Source organism: Musa acuminata, chromosome BXJ1-3 (genome assembly GCF_036884655.1).
Source record: "Musa acuminata AAA Group cultivar baxijiao chromosome BXJ1-3, Cavendish_Baxijiao_AAA, whole genome shotgun sequence".
Classification (NCBI taxonomy): Eukaryota; Viridiplantae; Streptophyta; class Magnoliopsida; order Zingiberales; family Musaceae; genus Musa; species Musa acuminata.
In genome coordinates, this window is record NC_088329.1 from 41,879,015 (window position 1) to 41,903,870 (window position 24,856).

General features: G+C 39.0%; 4 protein-coding genes across 9 annotated transcripts; 1 reads left to right on the forward strand and 3 right to left on the reverse strand.

The window, feature by feature from the left end:
- Positions 1–363: 363 nt before the first annotated feature.
- On the reverse strand, positions 364–8,428 carry LOC135631802 (uncharacterized). 3 transcript variants are annotated; one of them, XM_065139719.1, is made up of 7 exons: positions 8,170–8,428; positions 7,884–7,945; positions 5,523–7,412; positions 5,264–5,426; positions 1,738–1,901; positions 1,246–1,504; positions 364–1,165 (listed from the first exon to the last, which is right to left on the reverse strand). In XM_065139719.1, the coding sequence occupies exons 1-7, from the start codon at positions 8,191–8,193 to the stop codon at positions 1,061–1,063; spliced, it is 2,667 nt and encodes an 888-aa protein (XP_064995791.1). In that variant the 5' UTR covers positions 8,194–8,428; the 3' UTR covers positions 364–1,060. The 3 variants fall into 3 exon arrangements, with proteins under 3 accessions (XP_064995791.1, XP_064995804.1, XP_064995797.1); XM_065139732.1 differs by having other exon boundaries at positions 5,523–7,496; positions 8,170–8,427; XM_065139725.1 differs by lacking the exon at positions 7,884–7,945 and having other exon boundaries at positions 5,523–7,496; positions 8,170–8,427.
- Positions 8,429–11,771: 3,343 nt separating this feature from the next.
- LOC135580781 (protein SINE1-like) lies at positions 11,772–14,585 on the forward strand. Of its 3 annotated transcripts, none has more exons than XM_065139750.1 (4): positions 11,772–11,938; positions 12,030–12,092; positions 12,357–13,626; positions 13,707–14,585. In XM_065139750.1, the coding sequence occupies exons 3-4, from the start codon at positions 12,370–12,372 to the stop codon at positions 14,235–14,237; spliced, it is 1,788 nt and encodes a 595-aa protein (XP_064995822.1). In that variant the 5' UTR covers positions 11,772–11,938; positions 12,030–12,092; positions 12,357–12,369; the 3' UTR covers positions 14,238–14,585. The 3 variants fall into 3 exon arrangements, with proteins under 3 accessions (XP_064995822.1, XP_064995832.1, XP_064995815.1); XM_065139760.1 differs by having other exon boundaries at positions 12,030–12,096; positions 13,707–14,418; XM_065139743.1 differs by having other exon boundaries at positions 11,773–11,938; positions 12,340–13,626; positions 13,707–14,418.
- Positions 14,586–15,012: 427 nt separating this feature from the next.
- LOC103978816 (photosynthetic NDH subunit of subcomplex B 2, chloroplastic) lies at positions 15,013–17,107 on the reverse strand. The gene is made up of 3 exons (XM_009394749.3): positions 16,572–17,107; positions 15,996–16,445; positions 15,013–15,334 (listed from the first exon to the last, which is right to left on the reverse strand). The coding sequence occupies exons 1-3, from the start codon at positions 17,001–17,003 to the stop codon at positions 15,140–15,142; spliced, it is 1,077 nt and encodes a 358-aa protein (XP_009393024.1). The 5' UTR covers positions 17,004–17,107; the 3' UTR covers positions 15,013–15,139.
- A 182-nt stretch (positions 17,108–17,289) lies between these two features.
- On the reverse strand, positions 17,290–24,836 carry LOC135631815 (T-complex protein 1 subunit theta-like). Of its 2 annotated transcripts, XM_065139776.1 has the most exons (14): positions 24,518–24,836; positions 23,611–23,873; positions 23,373–23,519; positions 23,129–23,290; positions 22,646–22,723; positions 20,994–21,127; positions 20,138–20,210; positions 19,970–20,047; positions 19,765–19,887; positions 19,521–19,615; positions 18,615–18,824; positions 17,807–17,864; positions 17,591–17,669; positions 17,290–17,484 (listed from the first exon to the last, which is right to left on the reverse strand). In XM_065139776.1, the coding sequence occupies exons 1-13, from the start codon at positions 24,663–24,665 to the stop codon at positions 17,604–17,606; spliced, it is 1,635 nt and encodes a 544-aa protein (XP_064995848.1). In that variant the 5' UTR covers positions 24,666–24,836; the 3' UTR covers positions 17,290–17,484; positions 17,591–17,603. The 2 variants fall into 2 exon arrangements, with proteins under 2 accessions (XP_064995848.1, XP_064995845.1); XM_065139773.1 differs by having other exon boundaries at positions 17,290–17,669.
- Positions 24,837–24,856: the final 20 nt, after the last annotated feature.

Sequence of the window (24,856 nt, forward strand, 5' to 3'; positions counted from 1 at the left end):
ATCTCCTCGCATCAACATTCTGTCTCTCGATGAGATTGATATTTTCTGAGGACACGATCGTAATTCCATAAGGCTGATGAGTTGTCGCGTCTCACTTAGTTCCGACATATCTGCCTTCGTACCTTACGTGGCGACCCGTACGATGACTTTCACGACATCAGAAACGAATTCTCACATGCGACATCTGAACTCACATATATATATATATATATATATATATATATATATATGACTTTCACGACAACAGAAACGAATTCTCACATGCCACATCTGAACTCATATATATATATATATATATATATATATATATATAGAGAGAGAGAGAGAGAGAGAGAGAGAGAGAGATAACATGAAGAAAAGACATTATAGAAACATAATCTTAAATGTGTTGAAAATTGACGGATAAATCAACAAACAACACCATAGTCTTCTTTGGCATGGAGAAAGGTAGATCCATCCAGTGAGCCAGATAAAGATCTTGCCGTCCTCAGCTTCTAACTATACAACTATTTATCTGAAATGCCAAATGCATGGCACGGTACAGTTCAAATGTTCTTTCTTGCTTGCTTATGATAACATCAGTGAATATAACCTGCCATAATCCAAGCTACACATCACTGAATGAGGTTTGAAGACAGCTTATATGACATATTGTGATAATAGATGAGTAATACACAAGTAGCAAAGAAAGCAACTGTAGAACAAAGGCAGAACACATTCCATGGACTAAATTTGAACCCTACAATAAACCAACACCCAACTCTTTCTACACTTCTCTCCTGTTTTGTCAACACCTTTATCCTTGATGATTAGCTAACACCGAGACTCTCAAGTGACAAGTTTTGTCCAGAACAAGAAATATCCATGTCCATCTGCCACCTCAATTTGCTAAACAGCGGAGCAACCCCTCTTTGTGAAGCTTTGGGAGCGGTATCCTGCTTCTTTCGGCCACATTGTTACATATCGTACAGGCACTGAAAAATATGATTCTAGACCCTTGGTTGCACCATCCAAAGAGTCACTGATATCTCGGCGATGACCCAAAAACATTGTACAAAACTTATTTACCGTAACATGTGCTGAGTACTTTTTTCCCATAATGATTAGTGCGGAGTGCTGTAACATGAGGCCTTATTGCCTCCCGGAATGCAGCTTGGAGTGCACCCTAAAGAATAAGAAAATCGGTATCAGATCAGAATTAGAAAAGATGAAGGGTATAGTACAGTCAGGTTTAATGAGGTCAACCTTGCATTCTCTATGAGCTGATTGAATAACATAATTCCCATATGGATCCAGTGAGATCTGGACAAAGTGAGGACCATCGATCAGTTCTCTGATTATGTTGACGCGCCTGGCATCGCCTGCATACTTCAGGCATTTCTCCACCACATTGCTACTATATTTTTGTACAGACAAGGTTCGGTAATGACCCTCCAGTTGATCAAGTATTTTGATCGTCGCCCATGGAACCTTTTGATCAAGAATGTACTGCACCACATAATTTCTTCAAGAAACAAAAAAAAAAACTCATGTTATACGGATATATAAGAGGAAAACATTCCATAATAGTTATCTGGCCAAAAGAGTTTTGGATTAGGCATGGATATCAAGGAGATATGTGAGCAAATGCCAGGGTACTTTAAAGCTGGGCAAAAGACACCAGTAATAATAACAGAATCAGTGTATTGAGAGGATAAGAAATGAGAAAATGAAGAGAAATAAAAAGATGAAGCATACCCATATGGATCTTGAGAAAGGTCACGAGCTTTGCATGTAAGATTGGATATTAACCGAAATTTCTGATCTCCATCTAAAGCAGAGAGGCATTTTTGAAGAACACAACAACCTTGACGATCTCTTGCTAGCTCAATACAGTTAGCAACTGCATCTTCAAAAAGACACTACAAGAAGAAAAATTAAACATCAATACAGTTTATTACAGAGATCTATTCCAGGAAAGTGTAGAAATTTGGCTTATTAATGTTAAAAACATCAGGAAGAGCATTCTACTCCATATTAACACACAACACCTTGAACTGATCACTTAATAGAAAAGGAGTTGTTAGGTACACAGTGCGTTGTTAAATTTGAAGCAGGGGATGAACTATGACAAAGGCAGAAGATAAGAACTTAGTTGGACATCAAACAAACATGGCTACATACCATGACATCACAGTATTCCCATGGGATGTCTTGTGGTGTCAAAATTACAAAACACCCTTGCCACACACTAGGCATACGCCACTTAGTGGAGTGGTGTGGCATGATACCATGAAAATGGATCAGAGATGGAATACATTGCATCAACTACCACATGTAATGTCATGCCCATATTAGATGCACACAGATCACATGCCTACTGCTATACTGCTACGTATGGGTATACTGGTGACCATTGTTGTTCATTTGTGTTAGAAAACGACTGACAGACATGGGTATGCATTTGCATCTGTAGTCAGTTTAACTGGCTGGAGGACGAAACTCACTCCATAAATTGCAACTAGCGATTTAAATTTCAGAATACATGTACATATTGACTATCGTTTACCGTTCCGACAAAGTACCAGTACTGAAACATATAGACTAATACCAGTACAATACCATTCACCTTAATTTTTTGTTATTTTATTCAATGATACCAGACAATATAGATCAGTATGCCATCCACTATACCATAGTTGTACCAGCCTAATAGGTTCCAAAACTGGTATCAGATCGGCATTTAAAACCTTGATTGCAACTAATAGAAATTAACCTAAATAATTTCAGACAAAACTCCTCCAGAAGTCCTTAAAGACGATATCAAAAGGTTAAGATTTTCTATAATTCCTTTGCCCGATAATCAAGTGTCTAAGAATTCAGGTACAAGGGTAACTTCCTCGGATATGATAATTGAGAAACTTTTTCATGGTTGATTAGTAAATAGTGGGTGTACATATGCAGATCGAAGCCTTTACTATCACTACATATAAACTAGAAAATACTAAATTAAATTAAACAAACAAAATCACATTAAGGCATTGAATTAATGAAAAATGATGAATCTTATGTGAAGCCAAAGCTAAGGAAGGAGGTTTCCATAATGCATAATCACATATGTACCCCTTGAAAACTGCATAACAATGGATTTATCCCTCAAAAGCTTGATATGGATTTATCCCTCACCAGTTTTAACTAATCAAGGAAAAGTAAACTACAAAGACAATCTTCAAAAACCAAGGGGCTTCCATGCTAACTAGAACAAAGATTTAATATTGATGTGAAACTTTAGTATCCAAAAAAATTATGTAAAATTAAAATTAATTGATAAGAAATTCTCAAAAGACAAAGTTTCGACGTATGAAATCTTGTATAAAAAGAAATGAAAATTGAATAGATCATGGCTATGCGGTTCTTCTGCATCAAAATCATATAAGTATGTAATCCAGATCTCCCAAAATTAGGTGACCAGTTGGATATTTATAATTCAGAAAAACCCTGCAAAACACAAATCACAAAACATAGCAAATGATTTGATATCTGTTTTATGGCATAATAGGTGCCACAAATGGTACAGCCAGCCAGCAACCATTGTGGATCCTGATAGGGAAGTAATTTATATTAGAAAAAATATTGACTAAAATGTAAAAGAGTAAAATTGAGATCTAAAACTTGTTCATCGATGTCCTTTTCTTTTCCTCTTTTGGGTGAAGAAAATTAACAGGATAAATGTTCCTATTAATTCAAATGTTTCTTTAAGCAAGACGGCCTAGAAGAAAGAGTTATGTTCCATTATTACCTCCGCTATCCTGAAGAAAATTTATACATGAAGATGCATAGTAGTTGAAGCAAATAGAAAGTTGAAAAACAGTTTTCCAGATTGCCTCTGGTCATCATATGTCGTGAATGCTTCCATATAGCATGTCACTAGTATAACTCATGGGCATTATTACTCCACCAATCCTGAGGGGTACATTATCAATTAAAAACATGAATGTACTAGAATGTCCTAATGGCAGATAGCAAATTGGGTCTCGGTAGTGCTATTTTACAACGTTAGGAGTAGTCCAAAATATAAAATGGTGAGCAATACAAAGAAGAGCAAATCCAGGCTTTTAGAACTTCATAGACTAAGTAAACAAACATAGCATGGAAGTCTGCCGTGTATATCAACTATTCAAAACCAGGGCATGTGCATGTGCTAGTCAAGGAGTCATGCATGGTGAAGTTGGCAGCATCAGTGGCATGCCAAGCCTGTGCAAATCATATGCCAGGAATTATTGTCAGAACATTCCTGGCACTTGCCAATGGTCATTGGCAACCAGAACACGATCTAGCTAACACATGCAATCCTTGCATGATAAAACATTTCCCAAAGCTAAACCCAAATGAGTGTAACTTTCAGATGAATATTTATGAAGATTCAGCTTAAAGATATCAAGAGATGGAAGTTACAGGGAGTAAAGAAAAAAAGAAAGATTAAAAGATAACATATCTAAGTTTTTCCTTCTTTTCTATATGTTGTGAAAGAAACATTATAAAGAGTGCGACCCCTTGATGAACTTGATGTCTGTGAATCTGAATGGTCTTTTGATCTTGAAAAGAAAAAGGAAGGCACTTCAGTGGATCAATTCTTCTAGATAACAGCCATAGAGGACACTGTAGCCTGAAGTGGTTCATGGTGTTAGTTGCTACACCATATATGTAGCAGCACCATGAAACCATTTGGGTTCCTAAGGCGATAATTGGGCTATTAGCTGCTACTGAATGAGCCAAGCTTAAACAAATGACTCGTTTTTTCATGTTCAACCAAACCAAACAGTGTATGTTTGTGCTTGGCTTGAGTTCATCTCTAGCTGTCAGTGTGAATCTCCTGTCGAAGATAGAAGACCTTGAAACCTTAGATCGATGCTGGATGAATTAGTTCCTCTATTGAATAAGGGGTTGCTCAACTACAATAAATATATTTTATAAATCATTTCAAAAATAAAGTATTTTTTATTTTCAAGATAGCAGCTCTGTTTCTACACCGTACTCCCAACTTCTTCCATGCTTTATTGCCTTTAATTCTATAAACAGTCTAAACTATTAAAAAAATTATTAAATAAATACATGTATCGCATGCTATGGAAAATGCAAAACGATACATTATGGTACTTCTAAGATATGCAACTGCAACTCTTTAACATCTCTGGTACAAAAAATGTTCTCTTTTGCAATTGAAAACCGAAAATGAACAAAAACAAAGAGACAAAAAAGAGAAGAATGAACCAAATATCCTTGCCTCCTTATTTTCAGGTGAAAGGCAGTCCAAGCAACGTTGTGCAACATGGCTACCATTGTTGTTCTTTATCAATAACACTATAACAGGTTTTAAAGCAGAGACGATCATGGAAAATTGTACTGGACTTTTGACAGTTTCAAGTATTTTTTGTACAACACGAGTCCTGCAATTGTCAACACAAAGCAACAAAGAACAGATGACATACTATCAATACAGGATAAAATTTAACCGCATGATATTACGAAAAAAACAAACTTACCCATGCTGATTGCAGGAGATTTTAAGGAGTTTGTCAGCACCCTGAGAAATTTCATGTATAATGTGTGTTATTTGCTCCTCTCTACAAACTTCCACCAATTTCTGGACAAGATAGTTCCCAAAGGGATCCATCATAATCTCAACAACATGATCAATAATCTCAAGAAAGAGTATATCGACATCTTCATGATTTCCTTCATTGAATATCTGCTGCAAGAAGCGACAGCCATTCTGATCTTTAGCCAACACATGTATTTTTCCAATGGCATTGTTCAACGAATCATATTTTAAACCCGATGACTTTACATCATGACTCTCACTCAAATTATCAGGAGATGAACCTTGGTTGCTTGGAGCATCTAGGTCTAATGATTGAACACCGTGAACGACATGGCTGTGGGCATTATCATTACTAAAGACTCTTCGAGTGATGTCAGCATGTTCTGGCAATTGATTGTTCCCAGGAGCACCAGATTTAAGAGTTTGAAGCAAGTCCACACCATGAGATCTTGTCAGAATTTTTTCAGGAAATGTTTGTTTACTGAATCTTTCTGAAATTTGAGGTCCATGGGCACTTTTAATAGGACTATATAAATCATAAGAAGATGCAATATCCTGCCCTTGTGGAAAAGAACAGCTCTTGAACTGGCCAGATAATCCATTATGATGGCATCTTCCAAGGTTACTTCTCAGCAAAGAAGGATCCAACTGATTGTATCTCCTGTTAGTCGCACTGTTATTCCCATAAGAATATTGATTCACTTGTCCTGCTTGGTGAGGAATGGACATGTGAAGATATGGCTGTATTGTATTACCGGACAAAGGCCCAATTGCCGAGATTCTCCTCTTTTGCCCTTCGAAGTGTTGATTTTCGAGTTGTTGCGAGTAGAGATACCGAAGGTTATCTCTGCAGTTTCTCTCATACTGCATGTCGCCCCACAACGCGCTGGATTGACTTAGTTGTTGCTGTTGCCGTTGTTGATGATGATGTATATAATCATGGGGTGGTGGATCCATATAGTACTGCTGCTGGAATGATGGAGGAGGAAACTCAAAACCCTGTGCCGAAAGTCCAGGCAGGAGATAAGCATGTATTCCTTGATTTACTGGCATAGAAGCAGAGCAAACTGGAAAGCTTTGCCTCTGCTCTCCACATTCACCAAATACACTCTTCGACATTTGGTTCCTTGGGTCATGAAAATTGAGTTTCAGAAGTCTAGCATCATCATGTCCATCCACCATTCCATTCAGTATGCTGGGTGCATCCTTGGTTACAAAAGGTGAGCATCCTTCCGATGCAGGATTGGGTACACAAACTCCATTTTGCCTGATGGATAATGGAAGGATTGACATCTCTGCAGACTCAAGTCCAGAAGAATTTTCCAAGTTTTCTGAACAGTGTCCATCAGGTAAGAGCGCATGATTAGATGACGATGGATAGCACTTGAAATAGGGAGTAGTTGACACAGCTGCAATCTTATCCATAAAGCCTAGATCCTCAAATGCCGAAGCCAGGGATTGTTCATCTGGTAAATTTGTTGTATTTTGGTCAGTTATCGTAGTTGATGTTCCATGGTAGCTTCTGGGACCATCTTCCTGATCAAACGTAGTCTTGGATGATGACAACGTATCATCTGCAGAGATGATTTCACAATCTTTCACAGCTAGAGTAGTACATGACATGCCATACAAGTCACCTGGAGTAGAAGTCTTCTCAACCTCATTCACAGAAATTAGCTCAAAGTCCAGAGCGGCACCGTTTTGGATGTGTTTTCTGGTATAAGGATTTCTTATAGTAGCAGTTGGTATCTCTCCAAGAAGCTTATCGAGTTCATCAAAATCTTGATCAAGCTTTTCTGCTTCCATATTGGGACAGAATGGTCTTCCGTTCCTTGATATTTGTAAAACAGAGTTAGCCACTAGCCCGCTTGGAAATGCAGGAAACGAACGACTCTCCTCGGATCACAAACCTCCTCTAAACAAAAAGAAGATGATGCACCAAAACTTATTCCAAGGAAAACAGAGAAAAAGATTATGTTAAACGAAATGTGCATCTACAATTAATCAAGAAGACGTTAGCAATGCAGCATAACATAGAAGATCAATTTTATTAACAGCATATATCCTAATGTGATCAATGCTAACTACATCAACAAAAAGATGATCTAAGCAAATCCTCGGAAGCAGAGATATACATAAAGAACGAATGTGATCAATCTACCGCTATCCAACAAAGAATGTCACTGCCGAAATCCAGATGATGAAGATTGATAGCATAGAGATAGGCCTTAATACAACCGAAAAGAACAGAGATCCACTCCAACTCATACAGATTAATCTTGCAACAAGAACAAGAATCTACCAGAGAGAAGGGCGTAATTGAGATCGAACCCGGAGTCCTCCGTCGTCCCCCATCAAATGCACCTAAATCGCAGCAACCCCCAAAACCCTGATCACCCACAGGAAAAGGAAAAGACAAGAACAAGAACCCGACTTTCCACGACAAAGCCAAGAACCCGGAAGAAAGCAGTTCGGGCGCAGATCAGCGCCGAACGAGCAAGACGAGGGAAGGGACGCAAGGGACGATCGGAGACGCAAGAAAAGGCATCGATCGGATCAAGAAAGAGGGGGAGGGCGAGGGGTCTCACCAGCGACAGAACCAGCCGACGCATCACCAGGCCATCGCCCCGGAGGGAATTCCGAGGGCGAGGGAGACGGGGAAAGGGGTTCAGGGGGCGGTGGGGGGGCAGGCAGGGAGGCGGGATTGGGAGCAGAAGCGGCGTGGCGGAGGAGGAGAGGAGAGAAAGGTGGGATTTTTATTGAATAGGGGGGCTACAAAGCAATCTCCTCTCCCCTTCCTCTACTCCTTTCCAAATACATATGGACTCCTATGTGGGCAGTGTGTGTGTGTGAGAGAGAGAGAGAGAGATAGAGAGAGAGAGAAAGAAGGACACATACCATGCATGCATGCATGCATGGGTTTATTTGATCCCCCCTCTCCCCTCTCGCTTTGTAAAGCGACTCCCTTGCGTGGGTTTTGGTTCGTGTTTGGTAACTCCTCATCACCATCATACTTGAATCTCCATATAACATTATTAGTCAATTATACCATATTAAAATTATCTTTTTCTACCTCTCTCTCTCTCTCTCACACAAATATATATATATATATATAATTAACATAAAATAGCTTAAACTGAAAATAAAATAAAATGATTTAATAATTAAAATAAAAATATTAAGGATAGTGACATTATATACTTTTTGGGTTTTAGAATAATAATAATGATACACATATATACTTAAATTTGAGGGATAAATATGAAAATGAGTAAATATGTATGTATAGGGATAGATGTGTAACTTTGCATGTAAATATAAATGCAAATTAAGTCACCGGTTTCTGATTTGATTGCCTTGTGGGGGCCCATCTTAGCCTTCCAATGAGAAGATAAAGATCTTATAGAAATCTCATCCCGTAGTATTTTTAATAGCATCGTTGCATTTGGACTTGATTTAATCGACTCCATCGTATGTTTTGGAGTGGCACAATTGTTGGAGGAATCAAATAGATTAATGTTAGTAATATAATGTGCCAGTAGCAAGTGTTCTTCTGTTGTCATGTGCAGTAAATTATGTTGGTACCGATCCTTGTCTTGATAATTTAATGTGTCGATTAGATTAGATTATTTATCGGAAAAAAAAATCTAGGATTTTTATATGTTAGTTTCATATATATTGTTTTGCTTTCAATCTACTTCGTATTAGTTAGAATAATATGCTAAATATTTTTATTAGAAGAATAGAAGGATCTATAATTCCGTCGTATTTTTTTTACTCTGAATAATATTCAAGAGGTTTTATCAATAAAGGGATTATTTGAACTTTTATCGGAAATGATAAAAGGTATATGTTTAGAGCCCGTGATGCTCTGTCCGTATCCTTTGGCTTTATCCAGACGTAGATAGATGATGTTTTTAAATGTGTGAGATTATGTTTGAGATCTTACTTTACCTTCTATCTATTTGATATGATATTCAGAGCTTTGGTTATATATTTTTATATGTGTTTTAGATAAGAATGAAATTTATGCAATGTTAAATATGACATTTGAGCTTTTGCTTTATATTTGTTGTTTGATATGTTTTGAAATGCTTCTTATGCTTCCGAAATATTTTATCCACTCTCGATATGTTCCGAAATGTTTTGTATATTATTGATATATTTCGAAATATTTCATAAATTTTATTTGAAAAAAATAATTTTTTTTAAGATAAAAAAGAAAAGGACAAGGTGATGAGCAAGCCTTACAACTCATGATGGAGTTCCTACTTTAAGATTCCTTGATGCAGGGCTGTATGAAGAGGTCCTCACACTATACAGTACACTATGGAAAAAACTAAGTCTAAAGGGAGGGGGAGCACTGACATATTTGGTTGAGATGCAATGGCAAATCCTACAATCAAAGAGACCTGTATGAATTGGTAGAAGCTATTTGATGCTTGGTGAAATTAATGGCTACTAGGGTTAGCAAGGAAAGAGTGAATGAAGGGGACCATGAGGAGTGATCTCACCAGCTCTTCAAGAGGTCTCACTTGGAGGAAAGAGTGGGACAAAGAGAAGGGGGCAGAGAATAAAGGTAGGTATTCCCAAACTTGCCTGACAATGACCATATAAGGAGATAGAATCATGTTATCTTTTGTCAAGAAAATATATAAAGGGTGATGGACATGAATGAATTATTGCCACTTCATATAGCATCATATATCTCACAGGCTTTGCTTCTGACCAACTCCATCCATGTTCAGTAACTCCACAAAATGGAAGCTATGAATTGCCCTCCTCTCCCAATGGAATTACATGAACAAAGATATCAACACAAGTATTTCTGAAATTTTGGTGAGTGAAACCTGTAACATGATGATCTTGTTCTCTTTCAAGACAAATAAAAGGTGTTATGGAGGAGAGCAGAGTGTCATACAAATGTGATCACTTGATCTTCTTCTTCTCTGATATCTGTTCATCATTGGCCTCTGAGTTTTATATCTCTTGGTCAATTCAGATGGCCTTCTTTCATGGACACCATCATGCTATTTGCACTCCCCGGAACATTACATATGCCAAGGAAGACTATTCGGCAGAACACCATGATTCCATTGCAGTAACCTCCAAAGGTAAGTCTCCTGTCTCCTTGTCACTTGTATGCATAAAGAAATGGGGGGTTCAGACTCACCTTCCTCCTTGTTTCATGAGAGCATAAAAGAGGCCAAGGCTTCTGCTGATCAACGAGTCTCCTCTTTCTGGATGTCCAAACAAGGAGATGGAGTCAGAGAGTCAAATTCAAAGGAGTCCAATGCTGAGAATGGGATCTTCTCAGCACTTTTTCTCGTGCATTGAAGAAGTCCACTGGAGAAGACTTGGACTCTTCTCTTTCCCCCAGTTTCCAACAGGTGGATTTGGTCTCTTCCAAGTGCCTATGACTTGTTCCTCGACGTATGAATCAGGAGAGACTGACCTGACAAAGCTGGCTCGATTGGGCCAATCTAAGTCTTGCAGGAAGCCCAAGATGATGTTGGATTAGCAAAAGCCCATTAAGGCCCAAATCAAACCAAGCCCAACTGCATAATTACTGCCTAATATTTTCTTTTTCTTTTTTTAAAGCTTCCAAGACTTTACCAACTGGATTGTTAAAATAAACCATTGACAGACTAATGTTTTAGGTATTAAAAATTATATCATCATATTAATATTTTAGATAAGTGACTTTGATATGTGACCTATAAAAAATATCAATTTGACACATTAATCTAAAGAATGGTAGATTTTGCATATCATCATTAGATCAATATATCTACATGATATGCATATTTTCCTTATTATTATTATTATTATTATTATTATTATTATTATTATTATTATTATTATTATTATTATTATTATTATTATTATAATATATATATATATATATATATATATATATATATATATATATATATATATATATATATATATATATATATATATATATATATATATATATATATATATATATATATATATATATATATATAATCTCAAATAGGAGACGATGGAAGCCCGCATAAAGACATATATGCGATCAACAACACAAGGGGATAGCGAGGCAATCGCACGGCCAGAATTCAAATCCAAATGCTACCCTTTCCCTCCCAATCCCAATTCAATTGACAGATCTTTTCGCCCTAATATATATATACACCTCATCGGAAGCCCTAAAACAGACATCTTTCTTGAATCCCACTCTCTCACCCCACTTCAGATCCAAAACTTATCTCCCTTAGCTCCTTATCCACCTCTCCTACTGCCTCCCGTCGATCTGGGCACCCGACGATCGGAGGAGAAAGAAAGGGAGCCAAATCTACCAACTTTTGAGGCCAGGTCACTCTTTGGGTTTTCCTCCTCAACGTCACTGAATTAGGGCTTATTTGGAGCTTCTTGAGCTGTTCTTGAATGTTCTCGTTTCTTACAGGAATGGAGGCACCATATTACCATCTTCTCTTCGTCATTTCCATCATCTGAGCTCGAAATTATAGTCCGTATCTTCTTTACATGGTTTCTTGATGTTATTCTGTCTTTTTGTGGAAGTAGAGTACGAAAGGTTGCATTTTTAGCTTGTCTTGGTTTTCTGGAATCTTTTGTTACTTAATTACTGTAGGATTTGACCATATCTTCGAAGATCCCTTCTGCTTCTCTGTCGGAATTACTACTATCTGAGAAAATTTTCCTTTTTTTCGAATAGTTTGATGTGGGATTGTGTTGCTAATGATTTCTGGTTCTAGTTTGTTTTCCTTGTCAGTGATCCTCGCTTTATGGGGAGAAGTCTTAGCCCGATGCTCCGTCAGGAGCTGGCCAACCTCGACAAGGATGCCGACAGCCGCAGGTCTGCCATGACAGCTCTGAAGTCTTATGCAAAGGATTTGGACTCCAAACACATCCCCTCCGGCGAGCGCACCATCTCCCTCTACGAGGTCCTTGCAAGAGTCCATGGCCGCAACATCGTGCCGCAGATCGACAGCATCATGTCCACCATCATGCGCACTTTGTCGTCGAGCGGAGGATCCTCTGCCCTCCACCAGGCCTGCTCCAGAGTCGTGCCTGCGATCGCTCGGCACGGGATCGATCCCTCGACGCCAGACGACGAGAAGACGCGGATCGTTCGCTCCCTCTGCAAGCCCCTTTCCGATGCTCTGATGGGCTCGCACGTGAGCGCCGCCGCCGGGGCCGCCCTCTGCCTCAAGGCCCTGGTCGAATCGGGCAACTGGGCGTCTGCCCCGGGCGAGATGGTGAATGAGGTCTGCTTGAGAGTTGCAGTGGCCCTGGAAGAGAAAGCGACCCAAACTAGTGCTCACATGAGCCTGGCAATGGCTTTGGCGAAGCACAATGGCCTGGTGGCCGAGGCTTACTCGAGGTCTCTCGTGCGGTCTGGCTTGCAGATCTTGGCTGCCGGTGCCGCCGCCAGCAACTCCCAGAAACGTCTCTCGGCCGTTCAGATGATCAACTTCTTGATGAAGTGTGTGGATCCGAGAAGCATCTCTTCCGAGGTCTTCAAGATAGTAGATGTCATGGAGAAATGCCAAGCCGACGACAAGATGCCGTTGGTGAGGAGCGCAGCATCTGAGGCACTGCAGACTGCAAAGGCCCTCAGTACGCAGAGAGGATCGAAGCTTGAAACTGGTTCCAGCCCGGTCGTGAACTCGAACTTCCGTAGGAGAAACCAAAGGAGTCCACGGCACGCTAGAGAACACCTCGCCGCCGTTTGCTCGCCTGAGTCGCACACCGTCGACTCCTCTATCAAGAATGATGTGTTTGCCGACTCTCCTGTCTCAGTTGGTCAGTCGTCTTGCTGCATTGAGAGCAGTCGGCACCCGAACAGGAGACTGTGGAGCCGTGATGCTTGTTCTGTGGATGTCTCCTTGAAGGATGGCTTGTTTCTGAAACGCATGGACTTCGAGCATATCAGTGAGGGCAAGCCAAGTGATTCAGATGAAGAGAGACCAGAAGCATTCTCTGGATTTGCACCGGCCAATGACACAGAAGTAGCAGGAGATACCACACCGAGTCCTCAGGTACACGAACATATGTTTGCTTACGTTGTTCTGTGCACTAATGCCTGCAGTGAAACTTAGTGATCGTGTTGGTGTTGCAGAGACCCATATCGTGGTTGAGAATTGATGATATCAAGATCTACACTACTCCAAGAAAACTCATCCGATCTCTTCAGGATTTGACAGAACCAGACACCGAAAACACCAAGAACCAAAGCATTGCTCTGCCGATCAGTCAGTCATCGCATGAAGTTGTTGAATGGAAACCCAATGGGGCCTTTGACAAAGATAGACAACCTCAGAATCTGAACTCGGAGGCCGAACAGAGATGCTTTGAAGATGTGGAGTGGCTAGGAAAGATGAACCATCACAAGGATGCTGAACCGGCACAAGATGGCACTGAATCAGTTTCATCTACTGGTGATGTCCCTGAAAGTAGCATTTGCAAAGTGTTAGACGGAGCAGATTATGAGGATAAGAATTCAGTGGTGGTAAAGAGTAGAAACCGGATAGGGTATACTACAGCTGCCCTGGGCTTGATCTGGGGTGCTTTCATGCTGCTTCTTGCCACCATCTTCTCATCAATGTGGACTGACAATGATGAGATTGTCTTTGATATGGTTCCCACTTAGTATTTGCTCCTTGTCATCTTTAGGTTGGCTTGCCACATTGTGATACCGCACTGTTGTATGTTTGACTGATGAAGGATTATGTTGCAAGTGACCATGCAATGTAGGCTGCTCAGTGCAGTGATGTTTTCTTGAGATTAGTTATGAGTCAGGTCAAACATCATGTAGGAAGTCAATGTACTTTGGCTAGATATTTAAGATCATGGTTTAAGATGTCCTATGTTTGCTCAGACAACTGCTCATGTTTTGACAGTCTTTCATTTCTCATCCTTGGGTTCTTTTGCATTCTCCACTTTGTGCATGCTATGTTCAGGCTCCAGGAGTTCTATGCTGCTACTGTTCTTGGGAGTTCTGCTCAAAGACCATGGAAAAGTATTAACTGTATATCATTTTAATATCATAAAGAAAAAAAATTGCATGGAAGACTGCTGAGCAAAAATGAAATCATTACCCTATTGGATTGCATTTAGACAAAATCATCATATTCTTTTTCACTGTCTACATTTGATCAAAGAACCTCCTTGTCCCTATTGGAGTGCATTTCCCAAACTAGATATCATCTTTTGAGTTGAGCACATGAATGGTTGGACACTGAGGTTTTCCCTTCTGCTGAACTTCAATGAAACCAGTTGAATGCTGTTGTGGTTTCAGCATCAACCCAACAGTACTTTATATCTGAGTTTTAGGAAATTTCTCTGGAGTCACCAAGCACCTGACCTGTACCAGATCATGTTGATTCATACTAAAAAAATAGACTTGACTAATGGACCATCACCTCTCCATGGAAAGCTTGAACCATTTAAACAATATTAGAATTTAATTACAGATTGAAGGAGAACAATTTCTTTTGGTAAAGCAAAATCAACTTTGAAAAGAAATTGTGCTATAATCCCATGCATGTGAAACTATAAATTGTCATGCTCAATAACTTGTGCTGCTCTCCATTCATCACCTGGGTTGACAACCACAGGTACCAGCATGGAAGCAGGGCCAGTGCAGATGAAGTATCCCTTCCCATATCTTTGAGAGAGAGAACCAGGGGCACATAAGTAGATGTCATCGTACCCCATTCTTATCACCCTAAATCCAAGGCCAGTGCCCTGCAAAAGCAAGCTCCTTATTATCATCAGCAAAATGTGAAAAAGCCAGTTGGCCAACTGAAGCATGTTCATTCTTCTAAATATGATAATGCAGTGAAGACACATAATCTGATTTGGTGATACTATGTATTGTACACAAATTGGAAACCAGATCGATTTGTTTGCTCTTGCACCAAGTCAATGGCAGATTTAAAAGCTTAATCAGGAGTTTCATGCACATCAATGACAATTTACCATATGGTTCAGAATTTTTTTCTTTAATTATTCATGTGGAATTGGAAGTTTCAAATTTAAATAAAAAAATCAATTTTCTATCATGTTCATAAGCATGGAGAGATTGATTGAGTGCTGTATTTGCAATTGGACACCAAGCATTTGATGCCTCTAGAGATTCTTCATACTGTCATGCTATGGTCTGGTGATATTGTACCAGCACAGGCATGTCAGGGAAACAAGAACCAGAGGAAGTAATTCTTTTCTCACAATCCAACTATAAATTGGATGAAAATCGACATTTTTTTTCTCAAAAATAATCACAAAAATCAGTAACCCAAATTTCTTGTCAAGAAGAAAAGGATGCTCTGGGTTCTCATGGTTGTTGCTCATGTATCTAGTGTATGTGTACTGCAACTAAATTTACTTGGGAAGAGTGGGACATTACCTGATCGATAGTCGTGTATTTTGATGGTGGAGTATTGTAGATCCTCTTCGATCTTTCTGCTGGAGGTGCAGCGTAAACTCTGCTCAGTTTGCCTTTCAAGATAGTGTACAGATCATCCTCCACGGTCCAGTCCTTGCCCTTCTTGTCTTCGCTAAAACTCAGAAGCGAAAGCCAATTGGGAGGTTCAGGCTGCATAGCTTCAGCCGGAGACAGAAGACCGAAGGTGGACGAGGGAGGAGGATGAGCACAATAGGAGCAGCCCCTGAGGCCATGGATCGCGGAGCCGCGCTGGTTCTTGAACTTGAGATGGCTCAGCATTGCACTGCTCAGCTCCACCGGCTTCTTTCCCTTGTTCTTCACAACGACTGCTGTGGCCATGCTCAGTGGATAGAGCGACACGACGTATGTGATATCAAGGGAGCCATCATCATTGCTGCAGCTCAGCTCAACCTGCACAGAAACACCAGAGTAAAATAGCTTGTTCCGTTTGGTGTTTACCATGAACTCTGCTGCGCGTTCAGATCACAACAATCTGATGCCAAAACAGAGGATTACTAAGTAGTAGAGAATCAGTACCTGGACTGCGTCGAAGGAGTCCGAGTCGGCATCTTTCACGATCCATTCCGAAGCACCCCAAGGAGAACCACCAGCCGCAGTCTTCGATAGATCATGGAGAACCAATCCAAGGCCGCCTCTGGGGAAGTCGCCGGGCCCGCCACCGCCGATGGTGTAGAGCACCTCCTCGAACCCATCATCCTTCCAGTACACCTTGGGCTTGTAGGACGTGATGAGGCCGTCGGGGATTCGGAGACGGAGCGAGCTGCCGTTTCTGACGGTCAGCTCGACGGAGGGGACCTCGCCAGCCTCAGTAAACTTGATTCCCTTCCGGCCGAAGCGTTCCTGGAGAGACTCGGTAGTGGTGGTGGTGGTGGTGGCGGCGGCGGACGAGGTTCTGATGGGGAAGCGGGGATTAGGTTTAGGGAGGTGGACAGGGAGGAGGGAGGCCATTGGAGACTCCTCTTGCTCCCAGCTAGCTTCACAGAGGCCTCATATCTTTGTTTCGGGATAACGGTCAGGTCTGTTACCTCCTCCCTTATCTGCTGCCTCGTCGTCCTTTGAATGCTCATGTTGACACTTGTGGCTATGCTATGGGCAGCGGAATGCATAATTACCTCACTTCAATTCATTATTCAAAGCTTTGAATTACATAAACCATCAAAACTTAAAATTAATCTCTTAAAGGCCGATAATTATGAATTATAATTAATAAAAGGGCAAACATTGATACACCATATTAAAGATAAAGAAAAGTGGCTGTAATAATTGAAGATATTGTTTTGCACAAGAATATTTTCTGACCCAGGATTCATCTTGGTACACCAAATTAAGAGTTACATACACCATCAAGATTCAAACAGAACAGATTCAAAACGCACCACGCTATCACACTCGCCATGAATCCATGTGCTCTTTGCTCAGATTTTGCCTCCTGTCAAAATCTCTTACAATGTCCTCAGATCAAATATAAAAAGAATGCAAAAACCAAACTCCAGTTTTAAATGAAATTAAATTGCTAATATGATGATTCCTTCAACCTTCCAAGTTAGGTTAATCCTCATCCATGCCTGCCGCTGGATCTCTCTTTGGGCCGCCTGCTGGTTTCGCCATTATGATCTGTCAAACCAGGCACATTCAATTGATAAGGGGAAGAGAACCACGCCCAAAAAGCTAATGTTGAAAACTGGGCTTTATGGACAAAAATTAACATGGAAAATCTGGATCATAAAGCTAGGAAGCAAAAGGGGACTCACTTGATCGACCCGGAGAACAGTACACGCAGCATCAGCAGCATATTTGAGAGCAAAGAACCTGATCAGAAGACCGAGTTATAACTACCAGCAGATGGTTATTTACATTATACAATTGGAAATATAAAAGCATCTGAAGAAACTGTTATTCATCATGTGAAAACATCTCTCCACACCCTTGGTCACCGACAGATCACATCAACTTTCATCAAACAGCACCAGTTGATGCAGAGTTAAACTGTAAAAAGGTTAACTACACTAAATGTTAAAAAATGGTTTCCACAAGTTATACAGTAATGGATCTTTCTCCTCTCTACTTTGACAGAAAGAACATAAAGCAAGCAACCAACACAACATCATTATCCAAGCGTCGTTTTTCCTTTAAATACATTCATTACTCTCAGTGCATATAAGACGTTATTTGAATCTGCCTTCCAAAATTTGTTCATATAAACAGTACCAATTTTTTTTTACAGTTTTATTGAGTTATAACTATATAACTAGTATGAACAACCAACAAAAAAATCAAAACATCCAATCATTGAATAAGAAACATTGCTGTAATTTAACACTGTAGGGTTATAATCTAATAATGGCTGCTAGGACAATTTGTGATGTATTAGCTGAACAGCTAAGTTAACAGACCCAGTTTGTATAATTACAAGTTTTCTACATACATTAAGGTAGTTTAAAAAAAGGAAAGCAATAGAAAAGCTTTGATTACATAACACGACTAGTTACCAATGGAAATAACAAAAAGTAAATAGGAGCTTCAAGAATAATAAAGGTTAATGTTTGAAGAGAGTCTCACTTGGTAACATAGAGATCCCAGATATTTATGGTTGAGACATCCTTGCAGACACCTTCTTCCAAGTCAATACCAACTTTGACATTTCCAGCAGCATGTTCAGCATACAAGGAAGAAATGATCTCGATCGCATTCAACCCTGCATTTTCAGCTAGGGTTTTAGGTACCATTTCAAAGCTTTCAGCGAATTTTGCAATTGCATACTGATCCAACCTGCAATAAGACAATCGAAGGTGTTAATACAAGATGCAATGTTTCAGCAGCTTCTACATACACCTAAGTAGTCGACCGCTTGCAGCAGCTTCTGCACCTCGACAAGATTAGAACCATGATTGCACAGTATAAAGTAGATGTCCTGACCAAATGGATAACTGGGACTATACAGACAAATAGACTACTTACTTTTCTTGGGTTTTGTATAATAGTTCTTGATCACAAAACAAACTGACATTCATTCCATGTTACCTAAGAAAACCATATTACTCACCTTTCCCACATGCTAATATGGAGGGAAAAAAATGTAGAGCTCAAATGGAAAACATCAATATCATCCATCCAAGCTAGCAATTACTCATGTCATAATCATGTAAACTAAGAAAAAGATTGTGCTTTCAGTCCACTCTCATGTGATTTATTAAGGATGAACTACCATAAGCTTCTAAAATCATGTAGAGATTTTCCATGAACCTAAAACCCCAAAGTATGTGGAATTGGAAAGTGACATCAAAATGTAATTAAAACCTAATATGTTAAGTAAAAAAGAAAGTTAGCAGGACATATGAATAATTATTTCCAGACGCACACAAAAACCTCAAAGTACCAAAAAATATTGCCAGAATTCCCAAAGCTATATATATTCTATTGCTGTCTTTTAGCACAATAATTAGATCTGAACACAAAAAGCCATACCCTGTTTCTTTTAAGGAGAACTCCTTCAACTTTCTTGCTAACTCAATTTCAGTTGCAGCAGCCCCAGGAACAGTACGGCTATCTCTGCACATTGCCTGATCCATAGGGAAAATAAATATAAGAATAGATCAAAAACTACAGTAACATGACACAAAAGTGCAACAAGATCAGTGTATCCTAAATTTTTAGCAAAAGAAAAACATATGCCACATCACAAGAAATTATAATCCATGAAAAAGTTCACCTTGTATGTATTAACACCATCATCAATGGCCCTTTCAAGGTCATCTAAAATACTGTCAGTACTGCCACGTAAAACAACTGTGGAGACTGAATTTCCACCTTCTTCATTTTTCACAATAGTTACCTATCAAAAATGTAGTGGAAGTGGTAGCATACTAAGCTGACTATACAAGAAAAGTGAAGAAAACTACAAGTAGCAATTATACCCGGACACCGCCAACTTCCTCCACTGAAATGGAGTCTGCATATCCAAGATCATCTGGACTTGGTTGGCTCAGTTTCAGCTGTTTGCAAAATTAAACACAAGTTGTCAACTAAGAAATAAGCATATACTGGTGCAAGCAGAAAGTGTGATGCAACAACAAACAACTTACAAGAGCCACAGCACCAGTTGTACGGCAAAATCTCCTCAATTCAAACTTGGAGCTAATTTTCAGAACCATGAGTCTGCAAAACAACTGGCGGAGTTAAAGCTTTTTTTTTTACCAATAAATAAAATGCACCATTAGTTACTAAATATTTTGTTTCTCTTGGACAACCAATTTCTATATTCATCACTGTTATAAGAAAAGAAATGTACAAACTACATACAATGTATGTAAATGCATGAAGCAGTTCATTTTGATAAAGACTTTCTTGAGGAATTCAAATGCCAAATTGTTCCCTTGTGGTTTTGCAATCATGATTCCTAAATGCCACCTTCTAATGTACTGCTTAGATAAAGTTTCTTTCAGCAAAATCCGGATGAAGAACATATGTGTTATAAAGATACAACTAAAAACTATGAAGGAACGCTTGATTCAGTAGAAAAATAGCTTTCAAACATATGCAGTTTTTACTCATCAACACCTACCAAATGTCCAGCATATTAATTAATGATCCAGAAATCTACCAAAGTTGAATGAACATAAACAGATACAAAAAAGGAAACCCTCATTATCACCATATTTGTCCTGCAAGGGACAATGATAAAAAGAAAAAAAAACATATCCATTAACCATCAAAATGATGGACCTATCTCAGTAGCATTCCTGCTTTCATATGTCCTATTAAATGTGCAATGCAGGATATTGGAAATGAAAAAGAGATAACAGAAAAGGCACTAACAATGCAAAATTAACACATGGCAAAACAACTGTAAACCTGGAAAACTCATAAGAATTAATAAAAAAAAAACAAACACCAAACAGAAAATGAATGATATTGCCCCTGTAGAAGAAGGAGATGTACTTGTAACGCTCACAGAAATGTAATGCCATATCTCCAACTGCTGCTCCACTCACAATAACCTTCGCACCGGACTCTGCAACAGCTTTAATGAGCTCCTCGACTTTGGCTTCTTCAGTTTTTGCATAATTCTCTAGCTTCAAAATGGATGAAAAATATCTTTAATTCAAGATCAGATCAAGTCTTGGACATTACCATCAAATAGTTATGACTCTAACAAAATACATGTTTGCATAATTACACTCATTTAAGCATAAGTCAGAATGAATTCCTCATCCGATTTTCCGAGCAGATTTGTTGCGACTAGTAGGTTCACATATAACAAAATCCCAGAATAGCAATACTTTATTAGAATGCTTTCGTTAGACGAGGCAACTAGTTAAAGAAGTAACATACGAAAAATAGGAACTGAGAAAATAACTATTATTATTTTTCATCTTTTAACTGCACCAAGCAGTAAATCAGTTAACAAATTAATGACAATGAAAATAATCATTGTCTTCTTCACACTTGTCTCATAGAAGAATAATATTAAATTGATTTTTTTATTGCATTGCTAAATTGATAATTTGTTTCTATTCGATTTCCTCAGCAGGACCTTCAATACCTACTGATGCTAGTCAGATATTTTGTATTATTACCTCAGCTTTTGTTGCACCACTATTGTTCCAGTCTTCTCCAGTTCACAGACCTCACACCTTTACATGATATTTTCATATGTTCTCTAATATGATCAAGCTTCTAACTTATATCGTTTCTAAATCTTCTTGCTCACAAGTTCTTAGTGCTGTCCTAGCAAGATAGCTGCTGCTTCGTTCTCCTTCACCATCTGAAGGCAACACATCACTTTCTTCATATTGTTGTTGACATGTTTCAGAATTAATTAGGCACTATCTGAGAGGACACTTTTGCAATTTTTATAAAGACAGTTCACTTTAATACCACTTGAAGCATATAAAAAGCATGCACATTGGAGTTAACTAACAGATTTCCCACACAAGAGAAAGAAGTAAAAAAAGGAACTAGTGGGAATTATGCAATAGAAGAAATATCATAGGAAAAAAGAGCAAATGGTGCATGCCTACCAGACAACATTCACTATTTAACTCCAAAATCTTCAAGCTGAAGTAATCCGTCATTCTCCTACCAATGACATCTATATTCTACTAAAATGCACTATATTTTCATATAATGGAGGACCAAGTTATGCAATTAAAAAGAAGAAACATAACAGAAAACGATAATAAGTTACGACAAGAAGCTATTTATGTTTGTAAGTCGGTTCTGATTCAAGTTACAGAATAAGTGACAACAAAAGTTGTATGTCTTCACTAACTAGAAATAAATAGCATAATTTCACAACTCAGCCTCATGATATACCTATAGCTTATATGGCAAGGTAGAAATATTACCATATCAGCTAATCAAATTACATTAATGACGTTAAACAACAATACAACTTAATGAAAAGATAGCCACCAGTAGCACAATGCCAAATTGCCAATCTATAACCTCCAACACCAGCTCATTCTCTCTTGACCAAATTGAAGTTGGAGAATATAATTAGCAAATAGTAATTGGATTTTTGCAATTATCAGGTGTATATACAAAATATCAAGAAGGAGTCTGTTAGAACATGCAGATGAATATAGTACCTGTTCTGCGCTTTGAATTAACACAGTTCCTTTAGTTTCTGTTGCAGATGTATCAACTCCACCAGCAAAGACCGCAATCTACCAAGGGAAAGAATAATCAGAACCAACTCAAAATCAAGGAAAAATTGCCAAGCCATTTTACATTATAACAGTATTGATTAAAATAGTGCTTTTTTAAGGAGATGGTAACAAAGAGAACAAGCTCCTCAACTTTCACTATTATAATCAAATATATAATTTCTTTATGTTACTAAATTTCTGTCATGAATTAAGGTGTTCAACATCACAAATATGACATAGTTTATTTTGGTTCAGACTATAGTTACGAAGTCAAAATTACCTGAATTGTATTTTTCATGCAAAATATTGAGCCAACACAGTACAAATAAATAGATGATGCTAACAGTGTGCCATTAGGCATCTAAGAGAACAAGGTAAACAAATGAGCTATAATTGTGAGAGAAAGAAATAAGAATATAGTACCCTGGCCTTTTCCACACGTTTTATAGTCCCAACAGCATCATTCTTCACGACCATACCACGAATAACAGTAGAGTTGTGCAAACCACCTCCAAGTAGCTTTGCAACTCGAACATTATCTACATTGAAGTTTGCCGGGTTCTTCGGGCAGACTTGGATGCATGCCTGGCATGTGATAGCAACCATACATGTTACAGATGATAATACCAATAAAATAGCAGAATCAGCAACAAGCTGAGATACTCACATCAGCAATAATAGGGCACAAAAGATCTTCTTGCCCATACTGCTTGCTAGCAACTGCAGCTTTCATCCGGGAAACAACTTCTTCTTTGCTTCTAACATCCATTGTTTCAGACCCCTTCTCCAACAGCTCATCTAGAATTTCAATTGTCTGAAAAACATAAAAATTGGAAACATCACTTAGAAACAATTGGATAAGATAAATAAACAGCAAATAAATCATTGATAACCCTAGAGAGGACCTTGTTAATAGCTTTAGTGTAACCACTGATGATTTCACTCGGATGTAGGCCCATCCTGATTAGCTCTTCTGCATTTTGCAGAAGTTCACCAGCAAATGATATGGTAAGATTAGCCCCATCACCAATTTCTTCCTGTTGAGCCTTGCCTGCCAGCACCAAAATCTTTGCAGCAGGATGTTGAACCTCAAGCTCGTTGACAATTGTAGCAGCATCATTTGTCACAAAAAGCTTGTCCAGATGGTTAATGACCATCTTGTTCATGCCTGAAAGCAACAAAAGAAATTTGACAACTGAGCATGTGAATCTAAATCCTAATACATAGGAAATGATTAAGACAAGATTGACAAGGATAAGCCTTGGTTTTTGGTTGAAAAAATTCAAAGCAATGCATAACATCTACTGCTTACTAAGCAAGCCTGCACCAAGCAACATTAAAGGAAAAAAGTCCAGAAAGTAGACACCATCAGGCACTCATCATGTTAATTCTCTGCCATACCTAACAGGCACATATAATAGTTGTCTGTAAATTAAATACACATGTGGTTAAGATAAGTTAAACAAGGAACGAGATTCCATTTGCTAACTACTTGTTTTGGGAATTAATCACACATAAAACATTCTTCGATCTACTTAATAGATCCCACGCAACTTCCATTATTACCCAGCAACATAACAGGTCCTATATGCACTAAATCATCAAAAGGAAACATGAATCTCTAATATGTTTGCCCGTCTTGTTTTTTTCTTATTTTTCTCAACAACTATTCTTACATCTACTTATATTTCTGCCTATGATTACCTCAATCGCATCACTCTATATAAGATCTGGCGTCTAGTAATCAACCCAACAGATTCAACGGAAAGTAAGTCAAAACCCGAATCAGATCGATGTTCGAGAAAAGCACACCATTGGGGCCGAGGGACGTGCGGGTGATGACGGACAGCTGCTTGCAGGCGTCGATGTTCTTGAGGACGGCCTCGTCGAGCCCGGACAGATGCTTGTGCCCTTCCTTGAGCATCGCCTGGATCCCGTACCCGGGAAGCCCGAACGCCATACCGCTCTTGTTCTAGACGCGCCGCGAAATGGAGAAGGACACCGTGGAGATCGAAGCGAGGTCGGAGGAGATTCGAAACCCTTGAACGATGCGACGCGATCTAAATCGCAAACCCTAGCATAAACCCCGAAGCGGCACTCTTTTGCTTCCGGCTGCTGCTCGATCTATGTGGCCGAGGGAATCAAATAGTA